Source organism: Spermophilus citellus (genome assembly GCF_964194105.1).
Source record: "Spermophilus citellus genome assembly, chromosome: 15".
Taxonomy (NCBI): domain Eukaryota; kingdom Metazoa; phylum Chordata; class Mammalia; order Rodentia; family Sciuridae; genus Spermophilus; species Spermophilus citellus.
In genome coordinates, this window is record NC_138195.1 from 84,764,962 (window position 1) to 84,788,120 (window position 23,159).

At 37.0% G+C, this 23,159-nt stretch overlaps 2 protein-coding genes across 2 annotated transcripts in view; one reads left to right on the forward strand and one right to left on the reverse strand.

The window, feature by feature from the left end:
* Nucleotides 1-10,402, forward strand: part of SLC18A2 (solute carrier family 18 member A2) — a 35,970-nt gene extending 25,568 nt beyond the window's left edge. The window contains exon 16 of the mRNA XM_081268871.1: nucleotides 6,448-10,402. Within this exon, the coding sequence (XP_081124997.1) occupies nucleotides 6,448-6,552 (105 nt within the window). The 3' untranslated portion in view covers nucleotides 6,553-10,402. The remainder of the gene's footprint in view (nucleotides 1-6,447) is intronic.
* A 150-nt stretch (nucleotides 10,403-10,552) lies between these two features.
* Nucleotides 10,553-23,159, reverse strand: part of PDZD8 (PDZ domain containing 8) — an 87,027-nt gene continuing 74,420 nt past the window's right edge. Inside the window, exons 4-5 of the mRNA XM_081268870.1 lie at nucleotides 19,479-19,641; nucleotides 10,553-14,538 (exon numbers count right to left, since the gene is read on the reverse strand). Coding sequence (XP_081124996.1) covers nucleotides 12,335-14,538; nucleotides 19,479-19,641 — 2,367 coding nt within the window. The 3' untranslated portion in view covers nucleotides 10,553-12,334. The remainder of the gene's footprint in view (nucleotides 14,539-19,478; nucleotides 19,642-23,159) is intronic.

Below are 23,159 nucleotides of genomic sequence, written 5' to 3' on the forward strand. Positions count from 1 at the left end.
AGGCCCACATGTGAACATGTAGAAGTGTTTAATACATAATCATCAGAATCGTAGCCACAGGCAAGATACAGAGAACAAATTGTCTTTTTAAAATAGATTCCAACTTATTGGTTCTAAATTTGAATTTTGAAGTGTACAGGTCATTTTGCCCTTTGGGTGGTGTTTACCCTACTCAGCAGAGATAAGCTCAGTATTTCTGATAATTATTCATACTTGGTAGTGATGTTGCTGATTTTTTTTCAATATCAAATGCTGATATTCATGTAGCTAAGGAGAGGGTCTTGGACAAAGAGTAAATGAATTGAGCATGAGAAGGTGATTTTTTTTTTAATATTTAGTTGTAGGTGGAAACCATACCTTTATTTTTTATTTTTATGTGGTACTGAGGATGGAACCCTGTGGCTCACATGTGCTAGGCGAGCACTCTACCACTGAGCCACAACCCCAGACCGATTTTTTTTTTGTTGTTTTTATGAGGCTAGTTTATAATGTTTTCTTGGAAGTATGTCTGAAGTTCTTTCCGAGAGTTGAACTGAATTGGTCTTAGTGCTTTGGCATTTTGTGAACTGCCCTCTGGTGATGATTTTCTCCAAAAGTGGACTTAAAGACAGACCCTAAAGTTAGGTTATGTGAACTCGATGTTTGGGGCATTTTAAAAATTCATTACTTTGTTCATCAAGTCTTAAAAATATGTCAAGTATTTAACTAGATAACTAAGTTGCTCACGACCCACTGGACTCTCAAAAAAGGAGAGGGCAGGTGCCATGGCCCTCGAGTCCCTTCTCCTTTCTTTCCTCCTACGAGCATGTGTCTCCAGTTCCCCTCTCGAATGGGCCTTGCAGCTTTCCAGCCTGGTTGTGTATATTCCTGCTCCATCTTCATCTGGCTGACCAGAGTGCAGTATCGTGTGCAAAACAGGCCAGAACATTCTTAGCACAATTTTATATATATATATATAACCTGCAAATACTTGTGTCTCTCAAGAGACTATTTGAAACTCTTTAGATGTCAGAGGCTAGCCTGGGCCTGGCAGCAGCTGAACTGCCCCCGCCCATAGGCCTGTGTGATTCTGTGTGAGTGGGGAAATGAGAGCTTCTGCCTCACACGGTTGTGTGAAGAGTAAACGAAAGTGTCTCAGCAGAATGCTTGGCTGTGTGGCTCAGTGAATGTGTTCCTGTCATCTCCAGCATCACTCTCTTATCCTTCTTGCTTTGTGTACCTCTCCACTTACTCTGTCCACCCAGTGGCACCCGAATATCCTCCCTGCCCCCCTCTGCATCATGACAGCTTCCTTCCTTTTGCTATACAGATCCCAGAACTGCTGGGTAGATGCCTCTCACCAGGGTGGTGGGCCGCAGCTGTGGTGTTATCTGTCTGTGGTCCACAGTATGATGGCTTATCTGAGGGAGTGAAGGAAATGAATGAGGTCAGAGGACAAGTGGGGGATGTGCTTCCTCAGCCAGTTGTCGCTGTGTCCTGCAAAATGATGGCAGAAGGCAGGCCTCAGGACCCCTTTTCTTTCTCCATATAAACCAGAGCTTTAGTTCATTAAAAAATGATGGAGGAAGTGGAAGAGACTATCCTGAAAGGGAAAGCAATAAGAATTACAGGTTTCCAGAAAGCCACTCCACTCTCACTGTAAAATGTCACAATCCTCAATAAGTGCCTAGCTAGATAAACCATTAAAATCTTGAGAAAAATGTGCATCTCACTGCCTATAATTGATGCCCATAATGAAGGATGCCATTTGACTGGCATGGTGGTGACATTTGAGGGTGTTGGCTAGCAGCTGCTGCCTGCTCATTGTGCAAGCAGAGCAGGAAGAAAGTGGGTGGAAGCTGATATAGCACCTAATGACAAGGGGATGTGCGGGTGGGACACTGTGTGCCATGAAGGAGAAAGAATCAATTACCGTGCACTTGAGAAAACTCAGCAGAGACAAGTGCTGGCATTCAGGATCAGCAGTAACCAAAGGCAGCGGGATGCAAGAGCCAGAGGCGGCTTGCACCCTTAGCAGAGTTCTCTCATGAGACAGTGTCCTGATAACAGGGTGTTCAGACTTGACCTCTTTTATATTGAAAGACCTGATGCTACTTTCATAGATCACAACTCACAGAATCATGAATTAGCTTGTAAGCACTTGAGTCTTCCTTCTATTTGGTTTATTGGATTTCTGTTTCTTATAATCAGCATTAACAATATAGGCAGAGGACAACAAAACAAAACAAAACCCTCATGGATACTCGAGTCCCTCTGTAAATATAAGGAATTTCCATATTGCCATTAGGAAAACTGTCCCAGGGACAAGGCAATTCAGGGCAGCCCTTAACTCTCAAAATACCCAGCTGAATTTTGGTATGGATTTTTCTCTTCCAGGTTGAATAATAATAATTTTTAAAGGCAGGGCAGGGTTCTTAGTTTTGCTCTTGAAGTTCCTAATTGTTGCCAGGGCAGAAGAGTCTGTAGTGGGAGAACTGCCAATTGCTTTTACTGGATGGCTCTGATAGTGGTGCCATAGGTCCTCCAACAACAACGCTGTCTCCTGGATGCCATGGGCTGGGCAGGGATGGGTGGCCAGAGGCTAAAGACCAGATATACTCCACATATTGCAATCCATTTGTAGAAACCTGTTCCTTTGCAAGGCACTTACACAACGGGTACAAAACCACTTTTTTTTTCTAGGTACGTTAAAAAGAGAGAAAAAAGGAAAACTTTTTTTTTTTTTTTTTTTTTTTACTAGATCTGGTACCTTTCAAAGTCCCCAAGACTAGGACTTTTTCCTTCTAATGCTTTAACTGTTGTTTCCTTAGCCCAGAATCTCATTTCATTTGGTCTGACATGGTTTTACTACCTTAAGATCTGGGTTTTGCTCTGTATCTGACATGAGCTTAGGTGTTGCAGGGGCTACCCTTGGCTCTTACCATTTGGGCTTTGCTCTATCTCAAAACACCAATGCCTCCTATTGATTTTCTCTTCATTTGTGAGTTGACACACCTTTCTCCCCAAAGCAACATACGGAGTGCTGGAGTGCTGGTTTAAATTGTGGGCCCGTGTGGGCTGGGGTGTAGCTCAGTGATAGAGCACTTGCCGAGCATGCATGAGACCATGGGTTTTAGCCCCAATGACCTCCCCAACCACACACACACAAATTGCCTGCTTGCTCCACAGACCTGCTACTCATCATGAACTTGACTTAGACCCACTTACACTATTTGTGCCTTGCTTTTCTGTCCTTCCCTCTTCCTTCTTCTCTCCCTTCTCCTTCTCTCCCTTTCTATCAAACCTCAGGTGATCCACCACAGAACTACATCTCCAGCCCCTCCTTCTTTTTTGTTTCTTTCAGACAGTTAAGTTCCCAAGCTGGCCTTGAACTTGTGGTCCTCCTGCCTCAGCCTCCTGGGTTGCTGAGACGACAGGAATGTGCCACCACTCCCAGCTTGTGCTTGCTTTTCATGGTGCTTTTGCAATATTACATGCCATCTGCCTTATTTAATCATGTTACTTTTTTGGAAAAAAAAAGTACAATTGCATAATTACTCTTTCAAGACAGGTTCAAAAGCCAGTGAGCTAGGTTTTAGAAGCTATGAAACAGTATTTCATGGAAGAAACTTCTTTACTGGACTGTGTAGCCAAGTACCATTGGCTGTGTTGATAAATACTGGTCATTTACTTCTGTATAATGCCAAATAATCAGCCTGAGAGAACTTTCCCCCTGCAGTGCATTTTAAAAAAATGTTTTTTGCAGTGCTGGGGATGGAACCCAGGGCCTCCAGCATACTAGGCAAGTGCTCTACCATTGAGCTACATCCCCAGCCCAGCAATGCAGTTTTATAGAGATTTTTTTTGTGTACTTTAGTTGTACATATGGTGGGATTCATTATGCCATATTCATAAATGCACATAATTTTATTAATCTTGTTCTCTAGTAACTTACCCTTCTTTCCCCTCAGGAATGTAATTTTTTAGTAAGTTCATATTTTGTGCCAGGTCCTAGGTTCAGGGGATCCTTAAGATTACACATTCAGGTGTAATGGTGAGTGAGCCAGAGAGTGGAAGGCAATCATAAGGTAGTGATGGCCATCTTTCCGAAGGTCTTGCTGCCTTTGGGCAAGTGGCTCAAGGCCCACTTGGCATTCCTGGCTCTGACTTCCGACTGACTTCTCACATTGCTTCCTCCCCAGATCTTTGATGGCCAGGCGGCTTCCTGCTGCCTTGTTGCTGAATAATGCATGCTTTGGTCATGGCCTCCTCCCCTGCTGTCCAAATCTTTTCATCTTTCAAGGATTTTCTCAACTCCCTTTCTCCCATATAACCTTCTCTGGCACTTGACCCACAGCAAGCATTTGACCTGTGACCCTGGAGGACCTGGCCATATTTGTGCAGGAAGGTAATTTAGTTGCTGACACTCTAGAAGGTGTCTTGGAAGTTCTTGATGGCTGGATGACTGCTTAGTCAACCAGCTTAGAAAATGCCTTATAACTAGGGGAGTGTTTCTCAAAGCCATCAGTAGCACCATCACATGAAAGTAGGGATCTGGAATTTCATTTTTAACCTGCTCCATACCCATTATCCATGCGCCACCCCTCCCACCCCCAAGTGATCCTTGGACACATTTCTTTGAGAATCACTAATCTGGGCAGATGAGACAGTTAGCTACTAGGGGGTTAAATTAAACCTTTGTGTAACATAGGGAGAATGGTCCTGGCGTATGATGTCTGTTGCTTCAGTTATTTTTAGAAATTGAACTCTTTTTAAAAATACCAGCATCAATTCACTCGGCAAGCAGTATAATCAGAAACAGTTAAGTCCAAAGCTGACAGTGTGAGCTGGCAGCTTGACTCTGAGGTCAAGGAAGTCTTATCTTTATGTGTCACACAGGCAAAATCATTTGAGAATTTCTTGGGAAATGATAAATGGGTTAAGCATTGACTGGACTCTTATCACATCTGCAGGACAAGAGCTGGGGTAATAGCTAACAGACACTGAGATAGGTTGCAACAGGCCAGCATCAGGAACATTCTAATCCATTTAGATTTTCAAACTACACAAAAAGGATTGAAAAACGGTTCATGCAAAGGGAAGAAAACTGTAGGAGACATACCTGGGGAGAGAGAGAATCCACTGTAGTTGCATGTGGCGTCCCACCAATGGCCTCGGTGTTTCCAGCTGCTTGGGTGTGTCGCACACCTTTGTCCTGAGGCTGTCGAGGCTCCCTCAACCTGTCACCTTCTGCTATACTGTTGGCCTTCACATCTGTGGGTTCTGTGTGTGTGGCTTCAATCAACTGGTTTGAAATATTTGAAAAAATGCATCTGTACTAATATATACAAACCTTTTTCATTATTCCCTAAACAATACAGCATAACAAGTCTATGCACAGCATCTTCAGTGTGTTAGGTATTATAAGTAAACTAAAGGTGATTTTTGAGTATACAGTATGTGTAGGTTATGTGGAAACAATTACACCATTTTATATAGGGGATTTGAGCATTCACAGATTTGGTGTCCTGGTGTGTGTGTATGTGTGTGTGGGGGGGTGTCCTAGAACAATCCCCTGAGAATTCAAGGGACAGCTGTGTATCCCTTGGTCCAATAACCACTCTGTGCCTGCTTCCTCAGCCTACCACACAGGGTTATTCTGGAGTTCAGGAATTGCATCTAAAATGCTTAGTATAGTCCCAGCCTGGTAAACACCAGCTGTCACCAGCCTGCATGCTTGGTTCCACACATTTCAGGAGGAAGAACAGTTGTCCGTGCTTGTGGTTGAGTATGCTTTGAAAACAAGGCATCACTTGTTTTTTTTTCAGTCACACTATTTAAAAAGTTTTTAGTAATAATAAGAAGGCATGAGACTTTTATGTTCATCAGAGGAGAAACACATTAAAAATAATCATACCAAATGGATGAGGACAGCAAGGATCTGAGGAAGAAGTGGTCTGGACATCACATTAATCTCAGGACAGTGTGTATATATGGCTGATATCAAAACCACATCTATGAATGGAAATAATGGAGTGAGTAGGTTGTAGTCCAGACTTCCAGAGATTTCTAAGAAGTGTGAGCTCCCCTCAAGAAGCATTACAAAATGTGCTATCACAATAGTTGGACTGGGTGATCCCCAGAGTCCCCACTTTCATTTCCCAGAACCTAGGTATAACTCTCCTTAAACCTAATCTTTTGTTGCACAGCATCTAAATTCCCAGAAATGACTTTTCCCCGAAAAGGTAAATGAAAACTTGGCAACGACCATTTCTGCTATCTCCTACCACTGGGAATTTCCACACAGCGGAGAATTCCAAGTCTTTTAGGCCAGGTACCTGGCAATTGTGCCAAAATGACTGGGTAATAGCAGATAGTACAGCACTTTCAAACTAACCCCTAAACAGTAATCCCATCTGATCTTTACCTAACAGGAAGTTAATGTACCTGCACTGTGCTTTTTTTTAGGCTATTCTCATGGATCACAACTGCCCCATTAAAACAAAAATGTACACTCAGAATAATATCCAGTCATATCCGATAGGTGATGATGAAGAATCAGAAAGTGACTGAGACCCTCAAAAATCATCGGTGTTTAATTGTATACAAGTGTTTCCAGTGATATGACTCATCCGGAGCTGTCTTAGTCATACCATCCATCCCTGGCGAAAGAGTAAAACAACCAAAGGTTATTATTTCTTTTCTGTGGTTATGATTGACTGCCAACAGCCTTATAAAGAAAAAGAAGCTTTTCTAGGGGTTTGTATAAATAGTGTTGAAAACTTTATTTTATGTATTTGATTTTATTAAATATTATACAATATATTTTGACGAAATAGGTATATTGTAAATCTATAAATATTTGAATCCAAATCAAATATAATTTTTTAACTTACATTCATGAACACTTGGACAAAAATATCTTATATTTTTTTCTGAATATTGGTAATGAGTGTTTAAAGCACACATTGACTCTTCCAACAATGAGAAATTAGAAGGAAGTCTGAAAACAATCACATAAGACGGCATGTTACGTAGCGACACTTCGAGTATTATTTAACTTGTAATTACTATCAGTATATTTATGAGTTAAAAGCTAGTTTTCTCAAGTGCAGAGGACAAGAACTCAAGTCAGTATCTTTTGGATTTATCTGTTAATCTTTCGCCGGCATTAGTTTTCTACGTAATCACCTACTTGGAAAGGGCTGGTTGTAAATTATGTTTACATGTCCTGTGGTTGGCAGCAAACATTAAAGCCAACATGGGAAAATAGTAAATGTTCTGAAAGCGGAGAAAAGCACTGAAATGGTCAAGTTATGAAGCAAAGCTTTCCTTGTAAGATGTGTAGTTGATTCTTATTGGGTGAGAATGGGGAGTACAGGCACCTTACACTGTTAAGGTTGTGTAAGCAAGGTAAGGTTTGTCAACATCTAGTTCAAAAATTTTGGAAAAAATAAAACAAGGCTAATTGCTGCTATAAATTGAAAACTCAGACTGTAATATTTTCAGCCTGTCTGTAGGTCATCCAAGTGGTTTTTTTTTAGGGATCTATTAATTTTTGGTTGTCCAAAACTATTATTTTTTGACTCCCAAAAGTTGTTCACATAATGTGGAAACAAATTTTAAACAAAAATGGAATGAAATTGTTTATGTATTTAATCCCACATTAGAAAATCAGATAAAATTCATAGGGTGGTCAGGACACATCTCCTTTCCCAGGCAGAAAAGAAAAACCAAACATAAAAATGTGTGTTACCATATCATCTGTGTGCTGGGTAATAAACATTTTCTAAGCATGATAACATTGATATGTCTTTTTAGTGTACCAGCAAATACTGTTAGTGAATATTGTCGTTTACATTGTTTCATATGAGGTGTGACTGGAATGTGAAGATAGTGTGGAATATATCCCAAATAATACTAATTCTACAATTCTGTAACCATAAATTACTTCATGTCAGTTTGGTTCAGTAAACTCTGTTTGTGTTAACTTGGACATCAAGGAGCAAAGATCTTTAGAACAAAGACTTCTTAACCTTATTGACTACTACATATTCTCTAGGAAAGTGGCTAGTACTTCTTTTGCTTTCTGAAGCTCTTCCATGGGGATTACATGATTTGTTTCCAAGGGCAGTGTTCGAGGAAAACAATCTTCCTACTCAGTAGTGTGGACTATTACACAAGTCAGCTACTTTGGAAGATGGCTCTGGAGGAATTCTTATATGGCCAAAACAAAAAGGCAGGATTGTTTTTACTTGTACAGAATAGCCTTTAAAAAAATATACTAGGAGCTGGGGATGTGGTTCAGCGGTAGTGAGCCTGCCTGACACTTGAGGCCCTGGGTTCAATCCCCAGCATTGCAAAACCAAAACAAACAAAAAAGAACCAGTGTGCTGCAAATTGCTTCTTAGAGGGGCTTGTGGTTCTCCCTGCCCCAATACTCTATTATAATTTATTCCTATTTTACTTTTGCCTCTAAGGATTCAGCTTCTGTTAAGAATAACTGGCAAAGGCATGCTTGCTGTTGATTCCTAGGAAAAAGATAAAACAGATGGATGTTTGAGAACTGTTTGGGGAGCAAAAGAAATGTATGTATTTAAGGAGAAAAATGATAAGGTATTTTATATGACTAATATTCTGGATTAACAAGACTGAAAACGGGTGATGTTGTATCATGTATATCAGAACAAAGAACATAGAGCTCTCTGAACATTTATTTTTTTGAAGAAATGGCTTTTATGTTTGTACTTGGTAATACAGACATAAAAACCTTAATGAGGTAGTAATGAATATTCATCTTTCTTTTGACTGCTATTGTGTATCTGTCCTAATCATGTTTTAGCTAGCCTATTTAATAAACCTGATCACACTATACTGTGCCTGTTTGTACTCTTTCATAAACCAAATATTGTTGGAATAAAATATATTAGGTATCATTTTGATTATGGATGTTTAATTAAAAACTCTTCTTTCTATGCTTGCAGGCTTAATTAAAAGTCACTCCAGGTTAGTGTGTACTTTTTGGCTTCCCACATTTGTTTTAAATAAAAATATGTAACTAGGCACATTATGTCAATGTGGAAAATAGTTATCCCCAAACCTCTACTTTTGCATTACTATTCTGATTGCTGTGAACAAGTTAACTGTACCTGATAAAAAGAACTATAATATCCAGCCATTTGGCATAATGTACCCAGGCCCCTGGGTCCTGGAAGTTTTGTAAAACCCTTGAAATCAGGGGCATTCTGAATGGGGTGAACATGATCCAGCTTCCAGGGCTGAGGGTCCACAGTTTTAACCAGACCTTAAAGGGTATCTGGGACTCAAAAAGGATGAGGGGAATCTCCCACTCTTTTGGGGTACACTATTATCTCAATTTAGAAACAAAGACAATATTTTTTAAAAAATTTAAAGTGATTTTAAATTTATTCACTTTTAGAGGACTTGAGAATCTTATTCTTCATTATCCTACTACTAGAGCCAAATGTTTTCAAATTGCCTTTTAAAAATCTAGATACATTTAAATTTAGAACTTGGTAGTACCCTCAAAGTTTTTATACTGCTTTCTTCCCTCAGAATCACAAAATATCCACATAATATATATTTCAACTAGTTCTGATATTGAAGAATGTTTCCTGATATTAAGAAATGTAGCATATATTTTATAATTGCAAAATAATGCCAAAATGTTGCCCATTTTCTCTAACCCATTCATGTAAATACCAATATGGAAAATACACTCTAGTAGTCTAATTACTATATAGCAGAAGCAAATCCATAAATATGATATTTCACAAGTTAAGAAAACAACAATTAAAAAATTGTTTTTGCAATTTCATTTTGTAAAAGTGGACTTCAGTAGCTTATCTGCATGGCCAAATTATACCAGGCAATAATTCCACATAGATGCAGCAATCACTTTTTTTTTTTTTTGGATGGCATCAAATGAAGATATTCTTTTTTCCTGTGGTAGTCTTTATTTATTTATTTATTTATTTATTATTTTTAGCTATTGATAACATAGCATGGCAGCAAGATTACATCAGTAATGTAATATAATACAACTTTTTCACTGAAGCCTTATACCTTACTATACTCTAGGCTGTCTGGAGTGTTCCCCCCTTGCACTAAAGTACAACTGAGATGCCTCTACTGCTTCTTCCAGCAGATAGAAAAATATTGCACTACATTCAAGGTATATTTTACAAATGTCATTAGCAGCATTACTGAGCTTTCCATAATTGTGGTTTCAAAGAGTTAAATACTTTAAAACATGAGTAGATTCTTATGAAATCAAAGTTTTGCATTATCTCCATTGCTCTTTCAAATGCAACAGCTTCAGGGGCATGTTTAGATGTCACTAAAACTCCCATGGTTTAATCTATAAACACCAACCACTTAGATACTCCACCTTCCTGGTTAGCAATGGTAAGTTATTTTACAATAGGAAACATGGTTATACATTGGGCAGACAAGTTCACGCATATGTTGTGGGACATTTTAGCTTTCAGGGGGTTTGGTGTGGAAAGTCTGCTGTAGTAGTGTTCTTTTAAAATTCGAGCATGCGTAAACAATGAGAAAGGGGGTTCACATACATTCTTGTTATAAACCTCGTCAAGAAAGATATTTAGTGTCTTAATATTTTCCTTAGTAGTCTACTGATTTTAAAAGTGGAATAACTTTTCTACCCTCAAAAATGTTTTTCTCATATAAATAATATCTTCTATCTGTATAGCTTTTTGTTGTTCAAAGTGCTTTTGTAGTTATGCTACTATTTTCCTCACAACAACCCTGTGAGGTAGTTATTAGAGTAAGTAGTATTATCCTAGCTTTACAGATGGGAAACAGCTGCACTGAGCCCTTCTGTGACTTGCTTATGGCTGACAGCTCATTAAGGGAAGACCTTGAACTTAAAACTCCTGTATAGAGTCCTGGGTCACAATCCTTACTGTGCCTTTCTTTGCCCACCATGAAAGCTGTTTTATCTTGTTTTAAATTCGTGTTGTATGTATCAACTTATCAGAAAAAGGGGAAAAAATATATATTTATTTTGTAGGCATGTAATAGGCCCAAACTATTAAGTATACAAACAGAGGTCAAGTTTACACATTTTCCCTCAGATGTGTTACTGGCATCAATAAGTGGACCAGTATCAGAGAAGATCTTCATTTTCAGAGAACTGGTTCCAATTCCTATGTATATGGTCTATTTTTTTTCTTTCTAAAAAAAAGAATGACAGTCTACACTACAGAAATATTCAGAATGATCACCATTCCTTTAAGCCTGTAAAATAGATGAAGCAATAAATACACTTTGCATAACTCCTTTCCTTCACAATATATACTCCTACATGAGAATGCTTTTAAAACAAAACCAATTATTAATAGTCATTTAACAACAGTCCTCTGAAACTTTAAATATCCTTGTACATGCTTTATTTCCTATGGGAGAACTGAAGATAAAAAAACATCATGAATGCTTAGGACTTCCATTTAAAAGGAAAGAATTGACATTTTGAAAAATATTTCAAAACCCTACTGGCTACTAATTTTCAGTAATCTTGTTATCTTCTACAAAATTCTTGACCAACTGTATTCTATGTTTATTCCCTACTTTGTTTATCAATGCAAGCCCTTCAGATTCATCACTATGTATCTACTATACTTCAGCTGCACACAAGCTTTAGACAAAAATCTCAGAAGCATAGATAGCAAGCAATATATGTAAAAAATAATTTTACTAAATCAGCATAACAGACTAAAACTGCAGCATCTGCTTCCATGTTATATTTGGCAAAAACAAAAGAAAAAGCCCCCCAAAGCCCCAAAGTAACAAAAATCTCAAGCAAGTAGAGATGACAAACTTCAAAACAAAAAACAAAACAAAAAGATTCAAAACCTGTTCCCTCAAAGATTGCTGTTGTCAATTTGGGCATGCAGCAAAACTGTTGTTATGACCGTGATGGAAATGAAAATACTAAGAGTCTGGACAATATCCTATTTAACACTAATTCAAAAACTAAGTTGAAGGAAAAATAACACAGTGAGACACCACACATACATAAATGTGACAAATTAGCTTACATAATTAGAAAAAGTTAAAAATAAATTAGTAAAAATAAATTCCCAGTATAAACCCCAAAAAAGCATAGCTATAAATGCAACCCAAAACAACCAATTAATGAGCTGGTCATATTTTTACTGGAAAACAAACTCATTCCTGTTCTTTCTTATACAAGTAAATAACTGGAGCAGCAGGCTGAGGTGCATTACAAGAGGATTGAAACATGGTTGTATCCATGGTACTTTAGATGCATCTTTTCCCCAATCATTTGAAAGCTGACACAGCCTGTTGGTTACACAGACTCAGATGGACCAAATAGGTCATCTGAGATATTGCTGAATGGCTGCGAGTCTATCAGTTGGCTTATTTCACTATCAAGGTCTTCTTCTGTATCTTCTGTGTACTTGCTTATTTTTTTGGAGTGCTGGTCTAATGATAGACTTTCTAAAGTTTCAATATCTTCAATGCCTGCCCTATAGTGGATCATAAGAAGTGTGAGAGCTTGTAGTCTTTCACCCGATTTAGCCAAAGCAGCTGAAAGAAGTGATTTTTTCCTTGTATCAGTTGTCTCTTTTTCTTCTCTAACAAGGGAATTATTGTGTTCCAACTCCTGATCAATCTCATTCTGTAGTTTATCCAGCATGAACTCCAGCTTCTGGATTCTTTCCTCTGTAGGCAAGCCCCTGTACAGATCACGGCCGATTTCTTTAACTGCAATAAAAACACTGTCATCCAGCCCACCTTCTTTTCTCACTAACTTTATTCCTGTGCTGCTTCCTCGTTTGGAAGGACTGTTTGGACCACAGACCTCTGTGTCACTGCCTTCGTTGTCTGATGTGTTGGGTGTGTGTTTTGGTGAAGGTTCTACAAGATCAGTTCCTGGTTCAGAAAGGCGAGTTTTAGAGACTTGACGTAAATTTAGCAAACGAGAGCTTGTATTAATAATGTGCCTTGTCAAACCTGTCGTTTTATTAACTGACTTGTTAGCTTCGGCATCAACACGAGGAGCCAGGCCCAAGAGGGGTTCCTGTCCTTCTAGCCTAAGGTTTTTCAGGGTTCGGTCTATTCGTCTCTCAGTTGCTCCACAAAGAGGAGTCTCAGCTAGACATTTTTCTTGACATTTTTTATGGCAAACATAAGCACAGAACATACACTGGGAAGCTGCTTTTGTCCAAACTTTTTTTTTACAGTAATCACACCAAGTTGGGTTTTGGAACTGAGTATCCTGGAAACTATGTTTACTTTCTGATGAACCCATCTGTCCAACAAAGTGCTCCTCTTTAGGTAGGATAGAAACTTCTTCAACCAAATGGAGTTCTTTTTCTTTCTCTAAATTAGTAACTACATGGTGGTCTGGTTCTCCTTCCTTCAAATATTTGAAGTGAATAGTAATGTCACCATAGCAAAATTTGTCATTGAAGCCCTTTTGCATACTCAGATTCCTTAAAGCAGTTCTAGTGACCATGGCCTTAGGTGCAGGGGCTTCCAGTCTGAATTTTGAAAGGTATTCCATGTTTGATGTAGCTAAGCATCCTAAAGCCACCTCTTCAAGTTTTAAACTAATGTGCCCCAAACAGATGAGACCTCCCAACTTGAAAGGATCCCTGCACCACAGTGCAACATTCAGGTATCTGTGGCAGGCTTCTATATCAAACAAACAGGATGCTCTGGTTTTTGTCCACTTTCCTAGCTTATTTCGATAAAGAATTTCTGATGACTCCCACATTTGATGGTCATCCGAACTGTCTTTAGTAGGGCAAGAACCTTCTGAAGTAAAATCTTTAGTCATTTCTTGCTTTGCTATAAACTGCTTAGATGTAGTCACATCTTCTACGTGATCCACATTTTTTGCTTGCTTCTCAGATTTATCTGCAGGAGGAGGAGGAAGAAGCACCTTCTCTGGCTTTTCAACAAGAATGTCCGGTTCGGCCTGATTTGGGGTGTCAGCAGAAGGCAAAGGAACTTTTAATTGTGGTCGTGGTGGCACAGGTGGTTTGAAAGTGGATCCTTGGGTGGGTTTTGACACTTGTGATGGGTCTAGTACCTCAGAAGTTTTTAGGGCTGGCGGTTTATTTCCTTCTTTGGCTGGAATTTTTGGTGGTGGTGGGTGACTTCCTGCAACTAATTTACGGTTTAAAACTGGGGATATAGCGCCAAGAGGTTTAATAGAAAGTGTTGTTGGAGTACGTTTGGGACTATGACTTAATGACTGTGCCTCATCTTTGAACTCGTTTTGTACTCTGACATCACTTGCCAAATCTTCAAATTCAGAATCAAGGTCTCTATTTTCACCATCCACTGCAAGTCCTGCAGCTTCCTCTTCATAACTTGTTTGGCATGAGCTTGACAAAAAGTTTTCTTCCAAGTGGCCAAAATTATCTTGCAGAACAGTACCTTGATTGCTCTGGCCAACAGGCCTTTCGTAGTACACCAAGACTCGGTCACCAGCCTGCTTGATAAGCTTCAACACCTGTAGTGTCGATGTAATTTTTACACCTGGTTGAAGATTTAAAAGGGAAAACATGTAAATTACTGCAATAAAAACTGCCTAATTTTTAAAATATAATTGCTATTACCTCAAAATTATTTAACCAAAAAACAACACAAATGTATGATATTGTCTGTAGAGGTAAATGTTTAAATTCCTGGCACTGACTTTCAAGTGAAATTTGTCATATTTATACATGCACTTGATCAATCTCTTTCCCCTGTACCTTTCTTTTACTTCTTTTCCTCCTTCTGCCCATCCATTTGCTCTACTCTAACGATCTCCCTTCTATTATTATTAATAAAAGTGGAATTCATTGTGAAAAAATTATTTAACATATGGAAGAATAATAGGGAAACCTAAGGATATTTGACTTTTGACTCTTGTTCTGAATCTTAGCTGAATGTGTGGATATTCTGGAAATTTACCTTGTCAGCCTGGCTATTAACTGCTAATTGCTTCCCATTCTTTCCTAGGTTAAATGACATTACTTCTGAGTTTGAAATGAGAAAGTGAGCAGACAGAGACCTATTTAAATGGGCTTTGTTATTGGTTAAATCAGACTTAGAATGATGAGAAGCTATGATTCCACTGAAAGAAATTCCAAAATATTCCCCAGAGATTGCAAGCTATGTGCCAAATGACTTAAATCAAGAGACCAATGCTTAAAATAAGTATAGCAAAATACTATTAGATGGACAATGGACTCTCTCTCAGATTCTTTCTATTAGCTACAGCCACACAACTCATTTGTTTCAGGATGTGAAAAAACAAGGGATAAATTGCTTAAAGTTAAACAAATTGGTTACTATCTAAATCTGGAATATCTAAAATTTTATTATTTTCTAATTTTGATACCAATAGAGTTTAACACTCAAAAGACACAAATGGATACAGAGTGAAAAACTCTTCACCTTTACCTTCTAGCTATTCTGTCCCTTCCATAAGGTACCCAATGTGTTAAACATACTCTAGAAGTATTGTCATTTGAAGATGTGACTTGTTTCCTGCAAGACTTCCCATCTTCCTCAGATAGTACTTATCTCTTACTTAGAGTTTGGAGAAAAAGTCCTTATTTTCCAAAGGTCTCCAGGCCATCCTCAATAAATCAAAGTTAACACCAGCCCCTTCTAATACCTTGATCTCAGAGTTCCTCAACTGTGTGATCTACTTCAGTGCCTGGAAAGATCATGCTGTAGGCTGCTCATCAAGTTTAACTTTCCCATATCAAAGATCTCTCATTTTAAATTAATTTCTGACCACATCTCTAATTTTTCACCTATTACAATACTGTCTGCTGACTCTGCTTTTAGGTAGTTTATTGGCCCAACCATTCCTTCTTTCTTTGCATGGTCCCACTGGTCTTCTGATACCACATGCTTTGCTATCCAACTTAAGTGTCAAGATTACAAAATAATGTTCTCACAAATATTTGTGATTCTCTTGTTCTAGCCCTTTCCTCTTCTAGGTTTTTTTTTTTTTTTTAAATAATTAATCCTCAGATTTGCTAGTCCTCCATCCCCTTTTCCTGCTTTTCAGCTTCCCACCTGGATCTAGAATTGAGTCATGCTATCCATCCTTGGCAAGGTGTTCAGTACTGCTTAGCATTTAGATGGCTCTCTAAAACAATTAAGATTCCAAATCAACAGTTTTAAACCTTTCCTGTTCCCTGAAGCTCAACCCTCCCCACTCTTTCTCTGCAGATGTCATCTATCTTACTAACCAAAAAGCACCACATGAAGTTACCTGAACTCCCTGCCAGTAACTCTTCATCTTATTTTATTTCAGAGGAGGAAGTATCCCTTTTTTAATATTTTTGATCTTGCCCTCCTGTCTCCTTCAGGATTTTGCTTTATCAGTTATTCTCTATTCCCCCCACCCTTTGGGTACTAGGATTGAACTCGGGGGCACTCAACCTCTGAGCCACATCCCCAGCCCTATTTTGTATTTTATTTAGAGACAGGGTATCACTGAGTTGCTTAGTGCCTCACTTTTGCTGAGGCTAGCTTTGAACTCTGGATCCTCCTGCCTCAGCCTTCTGAGCTCCTCCAATTACAGGTGTGCATCCACACTCAGCCTCACTTATTTTTTCTTACTTCTTTTTTCTTTAGAACTTTTCTTTTCCTTAGCTTCCAAGATATTGTACTAAACTGGTTCTCATCATTTCTCCTCTGTATCTTTTCTGTATATACACTTGACCTTTACATGTAGTCACTACGAAGGTTTGTCTGTCATTAGTTCTCAGCCTTTTTTTGCTCTCTCCCTGGTACAAAGGTCCCCTCTAATAGTTCACAAACTAGCATATTTGTTTCTTGGTTGGTTTCTCCTTTTATTTACTACTGCCCAACTTCCAGACAAAACCATCTGGATACTTCTTTGGCACTACATTTTTGGCACAGTTAAAACCCTTCTGTGACTCTCTGATCCTCTTATCCTGACTACTATGAATCAAACCCAGTTAGCTCAATTTGAATCCTGGAAGTAGCAGACTCCCTAGATCCATTCACCTGTCAATTCTAATTCAGAGTTCAGGTCCATTTGCTTTCAGTGTTTGGATACTCCTGATCACTGCCCTCAACTACGGAAATAAATAGTCTTCAACTACAACCTCTCACTCAGACCTTTGCTTCTTTAATCACCAAGTATATTGCTGCCAGATTTTCCTAAAGTTACAGCTCAAAAGCCTTTGGCCAAAAAACTCACATTGAAATCCAGAGCTTTCTAATGTGGTTCTTCATGATTCATCTAGCTTTAACTTCTAATGCTTCTCTCTAAGTACACTATGTCACAGGAATACCTCAGTTTGACATATACATAAATGAAAAATAAATCCATCCAGTGATCTTTAGCAGGAAAAAACTTCAACTCAACCTAAATCCATTTTTTTGTGACTCAAAAAATCTGTCCTTGTCTCATCTCTTTTCTAATCATTGGGTACTTGTGGAGATGGCTACTGTACCTCTCTCTCCAGGCTAGATCATTCAGGTTTGGATTTTTCTTTTGGAATACTTAAAACATCCTTGAAAGCTATAAAACCAGTAAAATGGACTATTAATGAATTTAACTATAACATTTTGCCAATCTTATTTCAACTCTCACCAATACCCTGATACTAAGTACCTTAAAAATTTTATATATCCATATAAGTGAATCAAATACAAATATACGAAAAATAGCTGTTGACATGGGGTAAAGTTTGTGACATATTTAAAAAAAATAAAGTCTACTACCAAAAATACACTGTAGGCTTTTAATTTGCTTCCTAGAACTGGGGCAGAGGATGTACTTAAGGGAGGAAAAAAAAAAAAAAAGCCAGGAAAGAAATGTAAAGTTTTTCTGTTATGCTTTAAACCTTTTGTCAATGATTGTTTATTACATCTGTCTAATCAATAAGTTATATTTTTATAAATGTTAGATTTGAAGGAATAATTTTTACTTTTATTCTCTGTATACATTTGTATTGGTTGAATTTATTTGTCATTTATTTTGAATTACAGATATTCACTACTTCTGTCATTTAAAATGAAACCCTAAAAGGGACACAAAAAGTAAAAAAATTAAAAATAAAAATTCACCCAATATATAAAACCAAAACAGGGTATGTGTGAACATAAAAAAATGATATTGAATTGTGATTTTAGCAGAGTTTGTTAGACAGCTGACATAATGAATGGAGGGCTATTTTATGACTTTCCTAATGTCTTTCTAGTGTTTATGGACCAGTAGCACTGGCATCATCTGGGAAGTTGTTAGAAACAGAGAATTCTGGGCCCTTCCCCAGGTCTACCAAATACATATTTGAACACGTCTACAGGACAGGAATACACATGGAAGTGTGACAAGTGCTGCTTAGGCTATGATCAGAGCATGTGACAATGCTAACTTAGTTGGGTTTCATTATTTTCTTGTCATGATGAAACTGAACCAAAGAGAGGTTTTTAGTTTTTTGAACTAGAAATTGATTCCAGGGGCACTTTGCCACTGAGTTACATTCCCAAGTCCTTTTTATTTTGAAGCTGGGTCTCTCAAAGTTGCTGAGGTTGACCTTGAACTTGTAATCCTCCTGCCTTAGCCTCTAGTCTCTGGGATTACAGGTGTCTTTGGTCACCCTACCAAAGACAGTTTTTCGACATCTAACCAAGGATAATTGCTCTTTGCTTTGAGAACTGCTGTATCTTATTTAGTGTCTTAGCTGTGAAAGAACATACCACAATGCCCTTAAAGGACTAAATGTGACCAAGCATGTGTTCAAGAAATCTCTTACAAGCCATAACAGCCAGGTACTGAAAGGTTAGAAAAGGGTTTTGACTTTCCCCTCTGGCTGTGCTGTGCTTAGGCATATATATACAAGAAAGTAATCCTATTAATAGGGAGTTTTTGTTGCTGTTATTAATAATCCGGTTGATAAAAAGGTATTCAGTATGCAGGTGATGTATTTTTCCACCAGTGATTTAGGCTGAACTCTAAATAACAGCCTCCTAACAAACAGCTGGTTTTTCAAACAATATGGGGCCTTAGGACAGTGCAGATATATCCTTTTGGACAAGGAATAATATTTCTTCTCTTCATTTTCTAATTGTATGGGATGGGGGCAATAGTGCTAGTACTCATAGTAGCAATGGTGGTAATTATGAAAAAAAGATGACTTATTGACTTACCCTAAAAAACAAGAGAAGTAGAGGATAGGAAGGGAAGGAAAATTAGAGAAGTTACATAAAAGTGGTCTAAAAATGAAGTTAATGATTTATATGTTAGGACTAAAATAGCATATGTTTTAAATGTATTTGTAAGGTATCCTTCCAACTAGCATTTAAAATAGTTTATTTCTTTCCATAATAAAATTAACAAGTGCTTATTATAGAAGTAAGGAAGAAGACAGACAAGAAAAACTCCACATCTACTTTCTAGTTTCTCTGTAAATATTAAATATTTACATTAGCATCATTACCTCCAATAGCAATGAGTCGATCTCCCCGCTGAAGATCTGCAATTGCAGCAGGTGAGTTTGGGGCCACAGTTTCAATTATGACATGCCCAGCATATCCATCAGTTGACTGAACAAGACGAAGTGTAAGTCCAACGCTTTGTAAATTCCCTTTTATTAATTCAACCTTTGATAAAGCATGAAAAAGTAAAAATAGGTTCAATGGATTCACAGTAGTAGAGTGAGATAACAGTAACACACTGAGATCACCACAGATGACTGTGACTTCTGCACAATGGTAAGTATAATTACAGTCAAAGGAGGGATAAAAATCATTATTGAAACAATGTAAGTTAAAATATTCTCAGATCATACACTTAAGTTATTGAAAAAAAATCAAGCACTTTGTCTTCCATGTGTTTTATTAAGGATTCATGCTTACTCTAGAAAATGTGGAAATGGAAAGGCAAAATAAAAGAAAACCACTCCAAATCATACCATCTAGAAATACTGTTAATATTTTGTATTTTCTAACATGTATTTAATAGAAAATTGAGAAATGCCTCAAAACTGAGGCATTGTGAATATAAATAGACACCCTATTAATATAATGATATATTTTGAGTAAAATTCTAAATCTTACTTTTTTCAAATATAATGGGAATAATTAAATGGGAACCCCCCCACCCCGAAACGTGTCTATACTGAATATGTACACACGTTTTTACTGTCATTACTTGAACTACAGTATGACAACTATTTACACAGAATTTACATTAGATAAGTAATCAAGAGATGATTTAAAGCATATGGGAGAATATGCATAGGTTATATGTAAATACTCTGCTATTTTATATAATGGACTTGAACATCTGCTGATTTTGGTGTCACAAGGTAAAAAGTTGGGGATGGAGATACCAAGGGTGGACTGTGTAATTGAGTTTTCTTTTTTGGGAGGGAAGGCAAAGGAAGAGTTTACATTTACAACTTATTAAGTTATTTTATTAATGAGATGCTGTGTTCTACTTCATCAGGATCATTTTGTTTTCTAAACAAATCAGTCATCTAATTTATCAGGAATACATATTCCAGATTAATATCATCTGTGAATTAAGAAGAAAAGCATGCCATTCAAATCACCAATTAAAAAAAAAAAAAAAAAAAAAGGACTACCACAACCCTCCAGATGTCAAGAATTCAATTGGTGTTTATGGTGCTCAGTTAGAAATCAGTCTAATTATATCATCCTCCAGCTGACATTTCTTAGTCCTGTTCTTTAAGGGTATGTCATGAGGAACTTTGTCAAATACCCTAATATCCAAATATATCATCGTCTGTGGCTTTAATATATAAATCACACTTAGCTAAAATGCAGTTTCCCTAAATAATGATGTTGGCTGGAACCCTTATTAGAAGTTGTTCTTTAATTTGAGTGCTAATAGGGTTTAAAAAGTTTCTTTTCTTTTTTTTTTCATTTGAGGAAAATCTTGATTATATTATGTTGGTGGGAGAGGAAATTTGGTCAAAGTTTGAATTACGTAGAGGTTTATAAAACACGAAGATAACCCATATAAAAAACATAATTTGTATCAAATCTCCCCAAACATCCATCACTGAATTCCTGCCTTATGATCTAGTAAATAAATCATCTTATAAAATATTTTTCAGTTAATAAAGCCCTAGGAACACATCCTTGCAAATCTAGGAACACACACACACACACACACACACATTAATAGACAAAATGCCAATTAGAAAATTTAGAATGTAAAATCTCTAGTTACATTCAGAAACTTACTAAGAGTAGAAAATAAGAAGTTAATTTGTATGAGTCTGAATACTGGATATTTAAAAAATTAACAACTGGGTTTAGAATGTGTTTGAGAAATGAATTGAATCTAGTATAAGTATCAGAATAATTTAGCTTCTTTATTTTCTGCCTATAAATCATGTTCTTCTTCATTTCAAATGATAGTTGAAGTAAACATTCCAGATGGAGAAAGAGATTAATGAGGGGAAATATTAACTTATTCCCTCTTTCCCCAATTAAGTTTGGTCTCAAAAGTGACTCAAGAGTATAAAAATGTCTTTTAATTAAAAATCTGATAGAATGATGCACTTCAAAATGAGTATAAATGGAAATACTGTATTTTATCATAAAATTTAAGATGAACTTTACAAGACCATTCAAACGATACCTAGCTTTTAGAACAAAATTGACATCTCCATGGAGTTAAGACTATTCTTTTTAAGCAAGAATAGTGAAAAAAACACATAACTACCATATATATATATATATATATATATACACACACACACACACACACACACACACGTTTTAAAGTTATACATGACAATTGAATGTACCATGCACCATATAACAAAACATGACTTTTGAAATGATATGACAATAAACAGAAATAGAAATCCTAAATATTTCTCCTATGTTTGATGAAGCATATAATATGCATTCCCTAGAACATGATGTATTACCTGAAAAATTGTTCGTAACATTTTATTGTGGAAAATTTCAAATAGATACAAGACTACAGAAAACATTAAATAAACCCTAGTAAGTTGTAAAATATGGTCACAGATTTCTCCTGTCCTTGTATGAATGTTCTCTGCAATGTAACTTTACTGAACTTGCAATTAGAAGTATAATTTATTCTCTAGCCTTTTCTCAACAACCAATATAACTGGGGGAGGGGGGCGCGCACCGGGGAGGGAAAGCAGAGACACAGGTGATCTGAACATTATTAACTTTGAGTTAACTGACACTTATAGAACAATACACCTCACAATGGGACAATACACTTTTCAAATGCCTCCAGAATATGGAAGACCATAAAACAAGTATAAGTAAATTTAAAAAGACTAAAATTGTAAAATGTCTATTTTCTGACCATAATGGAATTAAGTTAGAAATGAGTCATAATTAGTAAAACCCTAAATGTTTGAAAAGTAAAACAACATACTCCTAAATAATTCATGGAATCAAAGAAGAAATTGCAAGGTAAAGTGAAAATATGTTTAATGAAATGATGAAAATATAATCAATGTGATTATAACTAAATCACTCTGAGAGGAAATTTACGGCTTTAAATGCTCATGTTAGAGAAAATAATCTAATATTAGTAATATGAATTCCCACTTTCAGAAATGCAAAACTCAGAAGGAAACAATAAAGAGAAGAAACAATGAAACAGAAAATAAAAGAGAACTCAATGAAATCTGATTCAATGAAATGATAAAAAAAAACTGGAAAGTCTCTAGGTTAAACTGATGGAGGACATATATTATTAAAATCAAGAATAAGAGAGAGAGCACTAGAGATGCTACAGATCCTATGAACACAACAGGGCAACAACTTCATGTCAATACAGCTGACAGCCTAGATGAGCTGGAAACATTTCCTTCAAAGATAGAAATAACAAATACCCACCAAAGACAGAAAATTTTAATACTCCTATTATCAGATGAATACATCAAATTTACAATTTTAAGGTCAGTCCCGATGCCCCAGCAAAGAAAGCCCCTGCAGGTCTAGGTTGCTTCACTTGTGAATTCTTTTTTGAAATTATTTTTTGTAGTTACAAATGAATACAAGACCTTTAATTTTATTTATTTATCATTATATGGTGCTGAGGACTGAACCCAGGGCCTCACACATGCCAAGCAAGTGCTCTACCACTGAACCCAAAC